Genomic DNA, 13,834 nt, shown 5'->3' on the forward strand with positions numbered 1-13,834 from the left:
CCGGGACCATCTGGATGTAATAGTCCGTGGAGATGCTGCGGTGCTCGGCAGCACAGACGAGGCGAGTGGGGTGGGGGGGGTGTTGGAGAGCAGAGGTAGAGGGGGGTGTGGCTCATGACACACTTTGTTTTGGTCTACAGGCAGTGCACAACAGCAAACCTAGCGGTGAAACGATTTCGCTTTTTGCCCCTTTAAGTAACATAAGCATTTAAAACTAAGATGTAAAGGACTTGTATGCTAGCTAGGGAAAGATAGCACACCTTGTCTTCTTTTATTCTCAAGGACAAACATCCACTGAATGCAAAAGCACAAAAGACATCACCCCACAAGACTACATCACTTTTTTTATTTCAACAAAATAGAACATCTTTTCACATTTCTACAACCACCAGTGTTTTTTGGCTCCATAAAATAAGAGTTGCACTTACAAATGCTCTGACAAGCCGTTAAAAACTAAAAATTAAAATTGTCTATCACCCAAGAATAATGTTATCTCTTAAAGCAAAACATTAGTTCAACCAATCATCCACTCATATTCTTATCAATCTGCCACTGCTTTGGGCACCGTTTGTCAAAGACATTGAGTCCATCAGAATGTTAAATGCAATGTTTGACACAATTTTGTGATTAAGGATCTCAAGGTTATCCTTCTACTGGGAGCAGCACAGTGGTGAAAATTTGATCAGGAGTATATGTCGTATTGATTCAGTCCAAAGTTAAGTTGGCCTCTGATGGCAGGATCTCTGGCAAGGGCACAAGGAAGTGCACACTTGCTCCCACAGCCAGAAGTCCAACTGCTGCAAATATAGTGAGGCCTCGCCTGATGATCAGCTGGGTCATGGAGAGGTCACGTCCCTTCCCATGCTGGACCACATGTTCACCTTGTGTCTCTCTGTTCCCATCATTGCACTCTGTGCCCACAGACATGTAGCCATCCACTGACTTGAGAGGAAAAAAAAGTATTATTTCACTTTATTTTGTCACGTTGTGTAGAGAACAAATGGGGTAAAACTTCAAGGACAGTATGTCAGATATTTAGTTCCTTGGACTCAAGTGTCATATAGAAAATATTACATAGAAAACAAAATAGAAAAATCCACTGCTGATAGTGTGAAACTAGCTATGAAAAGCCATTAAGGTTGTTAGCGTGAAGAATAACAGGCCACTTACGTTCCCATTACTCGCAGTCTGTTCATCTGACAGGGCAGCTGTGTATGTCATGTGTGTCTTTTTCTGGGCTCGTTTCACAGCCTGCAAACAAGCAGATACAAAAACCCAACTGCCAGTTTCTCCTTATTCATACACTTGACAAGTTATTGAAAATAGCCATACGTGTATTAATCTCAGCAGCTGCAGTGTTGCTCCCAAGGGATGGCCAAAATAATCTGAGGCCGACATTACAGTCTGTGGGGTTGTGACGTGCCTTTTTAAGCTAGCACAAAGGTAGTGGTATCTTGTGAAACTAGACAACCCAAGGCATCTTCTGGCACCAACATGTTGGCATGGCTTTTTGGAAAGGTTGCTAAATAACGCAGCAAATTTAGTCTAAACTTTAGTGAGGGAACTGCTGGCATGGCCATTTTCAAATGGGTCCCTTGAACTCCCACCTCAAGATATCAGAATGAAAATGGGTCCTCTGGGTACCCACAAGTCTCCCCTACACTCAAGAAGGCTTGTTCCCAGTAAATGTTTTGTCCCTTATACTAAATGTACTCCTTCAAGCTAAAGCTGTGTATTTCTTTTTTTAACCCTCATATTGGCATGGTTTTCAACCTATAGGTACAGCATAAGCTACTGCCTGAAATTCAGTTACGGCTTTTGGTTTTGGTTTGTCACCCCAAGATTTTCAGTGGCCCCATCTGGCCACCCCTATGAAATGATTTATTGGGGGCGCCACTGACCAGATGATACTTCAGAAGTAAAACAAATTCTGTCGGTGTATATAAACAGCTGTGGCCCTGCATGATCCTGATTGTTAGATTAGCCAGCAGCATACCTCCTCTGTCATTCTCTTCCAATCGAGTTTGAAGAAGATGATGATGATGTAGAAGGTGGATTGTAAGACGACACAAATGAGCAATCCCAGCCAAAAACCTGCAGAGAATAAGACACATTAGTCCATCAAGGGCACAGCGGGCGTCACTAAACTGCTGTTGCTATGCAGCCATTCATTTGTCTGTGACAGTAACAAAAGGTGGTCATGGACTCATATAATTACCTAAAACTCTCAGTTTTGCAACAAACATTAAAGTAACGCTCAGTGAAAGTCCTATGCAGTAGTATCCAATGAAATTGGCCACAGCAGGTATCTTCTGTTTGCCTGTGCCCAAGAAGATGCCTGTGCACACACACTGAGATGGAGAAGAACAAATTTCATATTTGATATTTATGACTTGATTTTGGCATCATACTGCAAATGCATTTTTCTGGCAGGTTCACTCACCACAAGACCATCAAAAAATTGAAGGAAAACATAAGCATCCATCAAATGGGAGACCAGACCGACAATCTTCCTGAAATGATAAAGATTGTGTCTTTGTGTGAAGCAGTTGTATTCGAACAACTATAACATGCAGTGAAATGTGGGTGTATCTGCAGAGACTCACTCATCAGAGGTGAAGATGAGGCCAATCACTGATTTAGTACCGCCGAGTACAAGACCTTCAACAACTGCAAAGCTACCTGGAAAAGAGAAGCTGTGAAAATGTTGAGGAAGTCAAACACCAAATGCTGATATTCTAATATAAGAACAGGACACTTTTTTAAACTGGGAGTTTGCATGTTCTCCCCGTGTAAGCGTGGGTTTTCTCCAGGTTCTCTCGCCTCTTCGCATAGTCCAAAAACATGTTAGTCAGGTTAATCGGTGACTCTAAATTTTCTGTAGGCGTGAATGTAAGTGTGAATGATTGTCTGTCTCTATGTGTTAGCCCTGTGATAGTCGAGCAAACTGTCCAGGGGGTTCCCAACCTCTCGCAAAATGTCAGCTGGGATAGGCTCCATGCCCCGAAGACCCTTAAGAGGATAAGCAGTCACAGAAAATGGATGGATGTTTATAACTGACCTGCAAGAGCGAATGACATCTTGGCGGTGAGAAGCGCCCTGGCAGTGTCTCCTGCACCGAGAGCATTACCCACTCTGGCACACGCCGCAGCTTGAATTCCAAGGGGGAACTATGGATTCATCATTTTGCGAAAAAATATGAAAAACATACATTCAGGATCCAGAAATTATGAACACTTACATACAAAAGAGTTTGAAAGCTAAATTACAACTTCAATTTGTTATTTTTAAGTTATCTAAATCTGAGACGTGTGGAGAACACTCATTGTTAGTACCATGTAGATTATGAATGCCACCATTATCACAACATGTTGGGCTGCCAGCTCATCTTCACTCAGTATTCCTGATCATTAGAGACAGAGAAGAATAGTCATGACTCAGAGTTTATATCACATGCTGGATTAATAAGATCAACGATCTCAGACGGGCATAAATAACATAGCTCTTCACTGCACAGTGTTTAGGTCTATAAGAACAGACTCCATGTAATTGTGAGAATATTTGGGTTACCTGCAAAGAATCCCCCAAACTCATAAACCCACCACTCGAAACATGTCATCAATGTACTGGGAATGGCCAGTTTCATGTAGGAGCCCCACTCCTGCAGTGATTCTACAGACCAGCCTGCAGGGGGGGAGAGAAACTTATTTATGTGGAGGGGAGAAGATGGAGGCTGAACAGAGTGATGCGTAAAAGCATAGGGACAGCATGAAAATTAAATCCCTCACCTCCCCATGTTGTTACATGAAGCTTCTTCCACCGGATGTAAGCAAACAGAAAAGTGCAAATGTAAATCCAAGACAAGGTATTGGCTGCTGCAGATCCACTGTAAGACATGCACACAAACATGTTGATACCAATGTGTATGAAGGCTCTAGTGCGATTTAAAATCGTATACTGACATAAGTGAATACACCTACCTAACACCAAGATCCAGCCAGTATAGAAAGATGTAGTTCGTCACCACGTTCGCTATGTTTGCCATGGCAGCAGTGTACATTTGTGGCAGTATTATACCCTGAGTACACAAACACCAGATGATGCGATGAGTACAACTTATGCCTCTCCCCTCAGTAATTACATTCATTATGACAAACATGTTTTGATTTGCTGGAATAAAAGAACTGTGCACAAGACATTAATGCACCTGGTTCTGCAGGTAAGACACCTGAAGATGATAAAGAAACATTGCCTAAAAGACAAAAATAGATTACTTGTTATAAAGGGGAATGATGATTTCTCTGTAAATAAGTTAAAATGTATTGGATTTGATCGTGAAGGTGAGAGAAAAGTCATAACTCACTGGTACAGCTGGAAGGAAGGCTGTTATATACAGCTGCGCTATTCTGAAATCAAAAAGCTGTATTTAGATCCAAAGAAATTATTATTTAATTTAGGCCAACACTGTTTGATGTCATTCCTTTAGGGTCATTTATCTCCACTGTCACTCAAAAATATAATTATTGCAAAAAAACGTTTTCCTCTCAGGGGAAATAACAATAAAAAGTTACTGTATAGAGACTTAGCAGCCCCGAAAAGGCGGTGTGACTCTCGTGATATAAACTTTACACAGAGGCAGTAGAGGTCACTTGATCAATATTTGGAATAAAGAATATTTGTTTATGCTGAATCTGCTCGGTGAATCTGTGCAGACCCGGTTTGATTTTATTGCAGAGGTGCTGGTTAATGTTTTGAGTCTGAGTTTGGTTCTGGTAGTTACCTGGCCACCTCAGGGTCCTGGCCCATACATAACAGGATGGCCTCAGCATTAATGAGCAGACCCCAGCAGGGCAGACAGAACAACAGCAGGATGATGATGCCCCGCTGAAGGATCACTCCCACCCGCAGCAGGTTCTTACCACCAAATGTCTGCACAACGGCACAAAGCATGTTAATCATTTTTAGAAAAGGGTATGACGATGAGCTGGGGTCAGTGAAATTGAGAGTGAGGGCAAAATTGCATAGAGCAAACCTGAGACACCAGAGTATCACATGCCAGGCCCAGACCACCTCCTGTTGCTGCAGTGGTAACATTAATGGCCTAAAGTGAATATGAAACATACTTAAATGAGTGTGACGTGAGGACACTGATGTAACCAATATTTCTGTGACTCACAGCAGTAAATGTGCTACGTGTTGATTAAATCTTTAGGCTTGTGAGACAATTGTAAAAGCTATCTTGGTGAGTTTATAGTTGTAATAATTAATTTTCTCCCATGAAATTACATTTCCACGTCATTTCCTTATGCTAAACTCCGCAAGTCTGTGGAGCATACAGATCACCACTTACAGCAGAAGCTAATCCATAGCCAGCCATCACTTCATTTCCCAGACGCCCACAGAACATTGTGACCACGAATGGAAGCAGGTAATTGAGGATTCGAGAGAGCAGCTGCAAAGACAAACATCGACAATGGTGCACTTGATACAGCTACGAGCTTGATACATTGCAAATTACAGTAAACACAAGTTGCAATTAATTAGCATGGCTCTCTTTGCAAATGTGCCCTCATACTGTCATTAGTCTGACGGGTTGCAGCTACTGTTTGAAACCTGGCCCTCAGCACTGCTTCGGGTTGACTGATTTGTGCTTCAGTCTTAGACACAAAGTCACTTTTTTCCTGATGTTTCAAAGTTATCGCTTTCATTAATCTGCTGTTGTATAAATACGCTTATTTCAAAAGGCAGTCTCAATCCATACAGTCCCTTACAGACAGATCAGTGAATATAAGCAGTGCCAATCCTTACCAGAGGCCCTGTCATCCTCAGGATGTGGTACAGTTCCTCTCTGTGGGCCAGGGGAACCCTGTGGCGCATCCACCTGCAGCAGAAGAGCTTGTCACTGGCTGCCTCCATGTCTGCAGTATGAGTTGCTAATGCAGGTTTCTCCACTGCAGTCTTATCGTTGATGCTATCCAGGAACTGAATCCACCACTGTTGTGTTAAGCATTTCATCACCTTAAAAAGTTACTGATTATTTCACTTGAGGTTAGTTTAACGATTTCAAGTTAGACAACAAAAAATCTATGCAGAACGGGTAACACGGTACAGAGTTCACCTTACGAGTCACTACCCAACTATATGTTTTCTAGGTGGATACCAGAGATGGACCTAAATGACATTTACAATTTAATATAAAATTCAAATGCAGTTAAAATGTAATTTAGTGTTTCACTGCAGTCACTTAATGACTGATTATACAGCCAATAGATGCCATTGTGAGCAGCATTTTAAATAACCACAGCTTTTCTTCGCTCTACCTCTGTGTTGTCAGATATGATATGTGAACAGACAGAGAGTGTGAAGTCATGATTATTCATGACCATCGTTTGCATATTTATGATTGCGCAGCTTTCCTATGTAGAAGTGAAATCAGTCTCCATCAGTTCAGATTGACATGTTCATTACAGTTAAGTGTTTAGGGATATAAAACATTAACATGTCATATGGTTCAGTGTCCTACTGGATAGCAGCAAAGGTTAACCAGTCAGTGCTCTGGCAACATCTAAAATGAGATGCAGCACTCTGCCGCTATCAGGCAGAAAACCCATTCAACTAGCTGTCTGTAGCACAGTGATAGCATGTGTCAGTGCAAGTAACATTCCTGTTTCATGGATAGAAAACATATTTGCACCCAAGGCATGTGATGCCTCAAAAGCTGGCGTTTAAATAAGTGTAGAAATAAGATCACACACTCAGATATTGGTTGATTTAAACATTTATTCTCAGGCTTTCCAAAAGTGTTTCCTCAGAAATCTCGATTTACCGTGGACCAAATGTTATTTCAGCGCTAAGCTCGAAGTGATTGTTTTTTTTGGGTTGTTTTTTTTTGTGAATTCAGCTTTGCTCATAGACAAGGAGGCAATGATCTGTGTGGTGCATCCATTATTCCCACTGGAGGGAGCATACGTTTTACACACAAACATAAATACAGTTTCCATAAACTCCAAGTGGGTCACTCTGATTGCTTATTTACAGCACTAACACAGAGTCACACACTGTGCTTGTGTCATCGCCCACTCTGGAGTGTCAGACAGTCTGAATCAATAGACTCAGGCCCTTGGACTTACTTTACCTGGTAGCAGCAGCCTATGTTACATATGTTACATATTGTACAGCTGAAAACACAAATACTGACCTGAAGCCCTCTACAGCCTTGTGTAACATTTATATAATGCTGTCTTACTATATATTGAATTCATACCTATCTACTCTGGCATTTATATTTTACACACTCGTCATACGATGCACGTTTGCCCATTATTATATTTCTTGTGCACATTTTTGTACATATATTTTATATATTTCTTTAAATACAACATATCTCTTCTCATATTTTTATGTTTTCTTGTGTTTTTTTGTTGTATCATTTTTATCTATATCTATATATTGTCTTAACTGTTGTAGCTTAATGCACATTTCTTTCTTGGATACGTCTTATTCTTATTTCCCTATGTCTCTGTAGTATAGGAGCAACTGTAATGTCCCTCCAGTTTACCCCCAGGGATCAATACAATTTTCTGAATATGAATTTTTTTTGTAATAGTCTTCATAGAAAAACCAACCTGTGTGAAAGTTGAAATCCATGCTATGGACTAACATCTCACAGCCACAAAGACAAGTATTTGAACTCTGTGTGAAAGACTCAAGTTCTCTCTGAAAACCAAGTATGAAGTTCTGGCCTCAAAATAGAGTGCAACTGTGAAAGGATTTTTCCTCACACTTCACTTAGAAGATGCTTAGGTTTGGCTCATCCAGTCTCCACACCCTGGAGAGGATGAAGCAGGTAGTTTACAGTATGTACCGTAGCTTTTGCCAAAAAAGATAACACTCTGAAGTGAGGGTGTTGTGCACATTAAGGCTGTAATAACATTGTGTGAGACAATAAAGTACAATAAAATGTAATTATATGCACACATAATTAAATGAGTGGGAGCTCATGCACTTTATTGTCCTAAAAAATGACATTAAAACTGTTTTGCAAGACAGGGATCCGTGTCTTGATAACCCCGAGATCAAATAGCTTTGACGGCTAAAACAAACAGAACTGACTGTACTGAAAATGAGAATCAGATCATTAGTATCTGATTTATTGATCTCACCATGTCAGATAAGGTGAGTGAACTTTAGCTGTAAATGCATCTTTGATAAAAGGGGGGAAAAGTGTCATTTCTGTTCACTCTGTGTGTCCACTTGGAGACTCTCAGTCTCTGAGGCAATAAGCTCCCCCAGGTGTGACAACCCAAAGCCCTCTTGGCTTTATGTTGGCTAAATCAATCAGGCTGTTGGAATTACTGCCACAGATGCCATGTGCTGCAGTGCCAGTGATTTGTATCTGTCACTTGTTATTTTCCCTAACACTGCTCTTGCTTTTGTGTTTTCTAAGTTCAGTTGGCACCTCAAGTCTCTGCTTCCCTGTTTCAGCCTGTCTGTGGTGCTGCCCCTGGTCTGTATCTTCTTCCATGCTTTCTTTTCACTCTATTTTCTCCCTCTTTCCAACTAGACTTTTTATCATGTTTTTAATAAGGCATGTTAATTTTTGTCCTGGTATGATTATTGCTCACTGATGCTCTGTGGGATTTGCGTGTCAGAAATTCTGTAGAAGCAACACCAAGTTTTAAAACTGTCCGAAATTCTTGAGCAAAGCAAGGTTAGCTTTGGCTTTTACCTCAAACCTGTTAAAATGTTGTAAAGATTTGAAACTTAGAATACAATTACACTTAACAAAACATTACTTTAATTAGTTTGATGAAGTAATAAATTACAAATTGCGTATTTTGACATGCCTCTTCTGTTAATATGAAGATACATTAGCATCTGTGGGGAGACATCAAAAGTTTTTTCTAAGATTTAAAGGACCACTGTGTAGGATTTTGAATAAATGGGAAATAACATAATACATGTTTTTTTTTAGTGTATAATTATCTAAAAATAAGAATCATTGTGTTTTCTTTTACCCAGAATGAGTCATTTATATCTACATTGGACGAGTGTCCTCATCTACATAGATCACCACGCTGAACCGCCATGCAGTGTTGGGCAAGCTACTTGGAAAATGTAGTCAACTAAGCTACCAGTTATTCTACATCAAAATGAAGTTTCACCACATTGAAGCTATCCCCAGAGAAATATAGCAAGCTAAGCTATGAGAAAATAGCAAAAGTAGTTTGTGACTTGCAAAACTACTTTTATTTTTTGACTTAATGTCTAATTAGCACTTTCTCAGTGACAAGAAAAACTGTCAGCCAAACAAATAGGCAGGCAAGAAAATGTTCAATTGAACAGTTTATTATAAAATAACAGACTCAGTTTAAAAGCTTCTTAAACTGTGACAGTTGAACGTCCTCCAATAACATGACATCATCAGTCAGCCTATTGCTCTCTTTCCCTCTCCTTTTCCTACTTAATGCATTTTGGTCTCTTTCAGTGGGCTATCTGACTATGTCAGTAATTCAAAAACAGACTCTCACAATATATTTTTCATCCATTAAAACTACAATAGATAAAAGACAGTAATATAAACAATAAAAATAACATACCTAAATTTAAACATTTCTTTTCTTTTGGGACATTAGAACATGAACATGTCCTGCAGATAACAATGCTGTTCTCTGTCTCTCTAGCTCTCTGCAAATACCGTCTATGGGCAAGATACATGAGAGACATGTCAAGAAGTGCAGTGTAGCCAATCAGAGGCAGAGTAGGATGGGTCTTGCCAAGAAAAGCCAATACCAAAGCAGCAAGCAGGATAAACTGAAGGATTATTATGTGATGTCTTGCAGAAGTGCTTCCCTCGTCCTCATGCCTCAGTGTGGCACTGGCGTCAGCCACAATACTTATCCTCACTTTTTTTATCCTTATATTTATCCAGACCTCTGCAGAAAAAGTCAGCTACACTTCAGAGCTTTTCCTGGGAAACATAGCTTGTAACTTGTGTGGACTACTGCGCTACTTGGAAGGTAGTGACGTTACCACCATGCTACTGAGAAATGTAGTTAAGGTAATAACGTTGCTACTTGTAGTGATACTTCTGCCCAACACTGCCGCCATGTTTATGCAGTAGCCCAGAACAGACAAACCAAACAATAACGTAGGAGAGGGCCATTTGCGTTTTGTTGTTTTTTAATGTTTCAGTCAGTTGTAATTTGCAGTCCTCACCACTAGATGCCACTAAATCCCCTTCATGAAATCTTACGCACTGCTCCTTTAAAGCAATACTATGTAGTATTTTCACCTTAAAATATCCGTTTCAAAGTCTATCTATTGGTGTGCTGGATTATTACAGAGAGAATGGCAGCTCTCCCATTCCCACAGAGCGGCCCCGGTGGCCTGCATTTAGACTATATAACTTTTGGCACCGGGACGCGGCTCTTTTTCATGTTGGAGAGAGCTAATGGAAAAAGAGGGCTGCAAGTCCGACGCCAAGATGGCTATGTTGCTGATTGAGAGGTGAGTTATATGCTCGTTTTCATGCCTTTTTTAATTTGTCACACATTGTTTTTGTTGGCTCTGTTATCGTGCGTAGTCACAGTCACTATATATAGTTACCAAAACGTTATTGTTTCAACCATAACCCCATTCAGACATCAAGCCAACATTTTGTTTACATACTAACATGCTCCACATGCAAACATTATGCTAATAACAGGCTAAAAATGCTAGGAAAGTCATATTTGTGCCAAAATCCGGTAATATTACTGTACCTTGTTGGTCGTCATTGCTCCCCTTTGTATTTAGAGCTTCGTAAGTCTCAGGTTGCAAACAAATACACGGTGTTTCTGAGTGGGAGGCGACGTCTCAGCCAGCAACAGCGCTCTGTGTGTTTTACGACAGTGGTGTTGCGCTTGTACTTGCTCTAGTGGCCTTTAGTGGCTGCTAAAGCGCACGGAACTGGATTTCTTTTCTTTAACACTCATTTTTTGTTTAACAAGATTTTTTCTGGATCTGTTTCACCACCATCCACAAGCTTCTCCATTTCCTTTGTGCATTGCATTGTGGGAGAATAATGTGCATCAACAGCACACACAGAAAATGTACCACACTTAGTATGCACTGTGTCTGCTTTGAGTATACTGTACTTTCTTTTGTCCCTTTTCTTGTGTGAACAAAATACAAAACCTGCTCAAAAGCTGTGTGTAGTAATGACGGCACACAGTGACAATCCTGCCATTGGTGTTACAATATTCTGCTGGTCTGCAGGTGGCTGTAATGTGCCATGAAAGGCAGCAATGCACAAACAAAGACAGTGGAGAAGGAGACTGCAAGCACATTTCAATATGTTGGAAAAACTGCTCTGCCAATGTTTCCTGTGGAAGGAAATGCATTCAACATACAATGTGTTTGGTGTGAAACATTGAATGTAGACATACCTTTTGTTTGTTTACCAAAAAAACCTCCACAGGGTGGACCTTTAAGGAGGTCAAGGTAATTCAGTTGCTAGTTTGTGTGAAAAGCATGCAGTTTTTGAGCATGCTGCGCTGCGCCCCATTTTTGTTTGTGCCTGTTTGTATTTTCTGTGGACACCAGCAGTTGGTGACCTGTGTTGTCTCCACCTGAACACAGCCAAAACCAAGGAGATGGTGGTGTATTTCAGAAGAAAGAGGTCACCCCATCCACCAGTCTCCATACAGGGGGAGGACATTGAGGTGGTGCACACCTACAAATATCTGGGGGTCCTCCTAGATAATAAACTGGACTGGTCTTCTAACACTGATGCCCTCTACAGGACGGGGCAGAGCTGCCTGTTCTTCCTGCAGACACTGAGGTCCTTTGATGTGTGTGTGGAGATGTTGACCATGTTCTATCACACAGTGGTGGCCAGTGGACCTCTCTACACTGCAGTGTGTTTGGGAGGCAGCTTGACAGACAAAAACACCAAGTGTTCGGACAGGCTGGTTAAAAAAGCTGGCTCAGTGCTCGGCAGGAGACTCGACCCACTAAGAACTGTGGTGGAGAGGGGCACACTGAACAAACTGGAAGCTATAATGGACAATAGCAGACACCCTCTCCACAGCCTCCTGGAGTGACAGAGGAGCAGCTGCAGCAGTCGAGTCATCTCACTGCATTGCAGAACAGAGCGTTTCAGAAGATCCTTTGTCCCCACGACAATAAGACTGTTTAATACATCCTGAATCCAGTCACACACACACACTTACACACAGCACATTAGCCACAACTGGCTGGACTGAGGAATGGACAATTTCATTTTAATTTAATCTCTATTTATGCACTTATCTTACTATATAATGACAAAAATTCTGTCTGTGGGTGCGTGTGTCTGTGTGTCTGTTCCACGTTTTTCTCCTCACTGACTTGGTCAATCCATGTGAGATTTGGCACAGTGGTAGAGGGTCATGGGAGGATGCGAATGAAGCAATATTACATCAATTGGCCAAAGGGGGGCGCTATAGCAAGCATGCCCTGTATGTCGTAGAGACATGAAACTTTGCACAGAGATGCCTCTCCTCATGAGCAACAAATTTGCATCAAGAACCCATAACTTCTGGTTATATAGATTTTCCGCCATTTTGAATTTTTTGAAAAACACTTAAAATCAATCTCTTCCTAGGAAAATTGACCGATCTGCATGAAACTCGTTGAACATAATCTAGGGACCAATGTCTAAAGTTCCCTCTTGGCAAAAGTTGGAAAACTTACTAAAACTGAGCTTCTATAAGGCAATGAATATTGCGGAGGGCGTGGCTCATCACATAAAGGTGTATAACATCTCAAGGGTTTCACCCATCACCACGCAACCTTGTAGGCATATGACCACACATAATCTGAGGGGACCCCTCCATTATTGACCCCATCAAACNCTGTGGCTCCCCCTGTGGCCCAATGTTTTTGTTTTTTTCTAATTTTTGGTATGACTAAGTCATGGTATGGTATGCTGTACATAATCACGGAAACTGTCAGTGTGTCATTCTGTCAGTCAGTCATTCTGTCTGTCCCACGTTTTTCTATTCACTGACATGGTCAGTCTATGTGAAACTGCACATAGGCATTGAGGATTGGCATAGGTAGAAGGTGAGGCATTGAGGATTGGCATAGGTAGAAGGTGACAAAGCTACCAATGGGTATGGACTAGTAGTAATGTATTTTATTTTGTTTTTGTCTTTTATGAGTTGCTGGACAACAGAATTTCCCTTTGGGTTAAATAAAGTTCTTTCTATTCTATTCTTTGATAAACCTGGCCTTCATTAATCTGCTAAATAGGCATTTTATTGGAAGCATACATCATGATTAAATCTCATTGCAGAAGCCCATCAGTAGCTTTTTGGAAGTAGTAATAGCCAGTACAGATGTGTAATAATCAGATGTAATTTCAGTATCTATGTCTACTGATTTTCTGAAATTGATAAATAAAAAATAAGACTGAAACATTTATTTGAAATATCCGGGTTGCATTGATTCACTAGCAAGGATTGATCTGTATTTTCAGCTCCATACATCAGCTCATCAGTTTCTTGATATCCCCCAGAGGTCTGTGGCTGTGCTTAGTGTCATTGTACTGTCATGCCCTGTGTATACAAATCCATCTGTGACACTGACGTAGAAGAAGAGCAAAAACCACAGACATGAATATAACCTCTACTGGTGCAGTCACATTCTGCCTATTTACAATGCTGATAGTCTCATGAGCCATCTGCAGAGAGAACAGACTCATTCATATTAAAAGTAGATGTCCACAAGACATACAGATCAGTGGATATCCATGGGTTTTCTTCTCTTTCTTCACCCCCCTTCTTTAATGCAGCATGTGAAGATTTGG

The 13,834-nt window shown here is 40.9% G+C and overlaps 1 protein-coding gene across 1 annotated transcript; it reads right to left on the bottom strand.

Annotated features, from left to right (window-relative positions):
* Positions 1-338: 338 nt before the first annotated feature.
* On the bottom strand, positions 339-5,994 carry LOC126399931 (multidrug and toxin extrusion protein 1-like). Its single transcript, XM_050060281.1, has 17 exons — positions 5,809-5,994; positions 5,351-5,452; positions 5,033-5,101; positions 4,781-4,929; positions 4,364-4,406; positions 4,208-4,252; positions 3,981-4,078; positions 3,789-3,886; positions 3,571-3,684; positions 3,336-3,403; positions 3,062-3,170; positions 2,607-2,682; positions 2,444-2,513; positions 2,219-2,351; positions 1,997-2,094; positions 1,171-1,251; positions 339-942 (listed from the first exon to the last, which is right to left on the bottom strand). The coding sequence occupies exons 1-17, from the start codon at positions 5,914-5,916 to the stop codon at positions 706-708; spliced, it is 1,698 nt and encodes a 565-aa protein (XP_049916238.1). The 5' UTR covers positions 5,917-5,994; the 3' UTR covers positions 339-705.
* Positions 5,995-13,834: the final 7,840 nt, after the last annotated feature.

Source organism: Epinephelus moara, chromosome 2 (genome assembly GCF_006386435.1).
Source record: "Epinephelus moara isolate mb chromosome 2, YSFRI_EMoa_1.0, whole genome shotgun sequence".
Taxonomy (NCBI): domain Eukaryota; kingdom Metazoa; phylum Chordata; class Actinopteri; order Perciformes; family Serranidae; genus Epinephelus; species Epinephelus moara.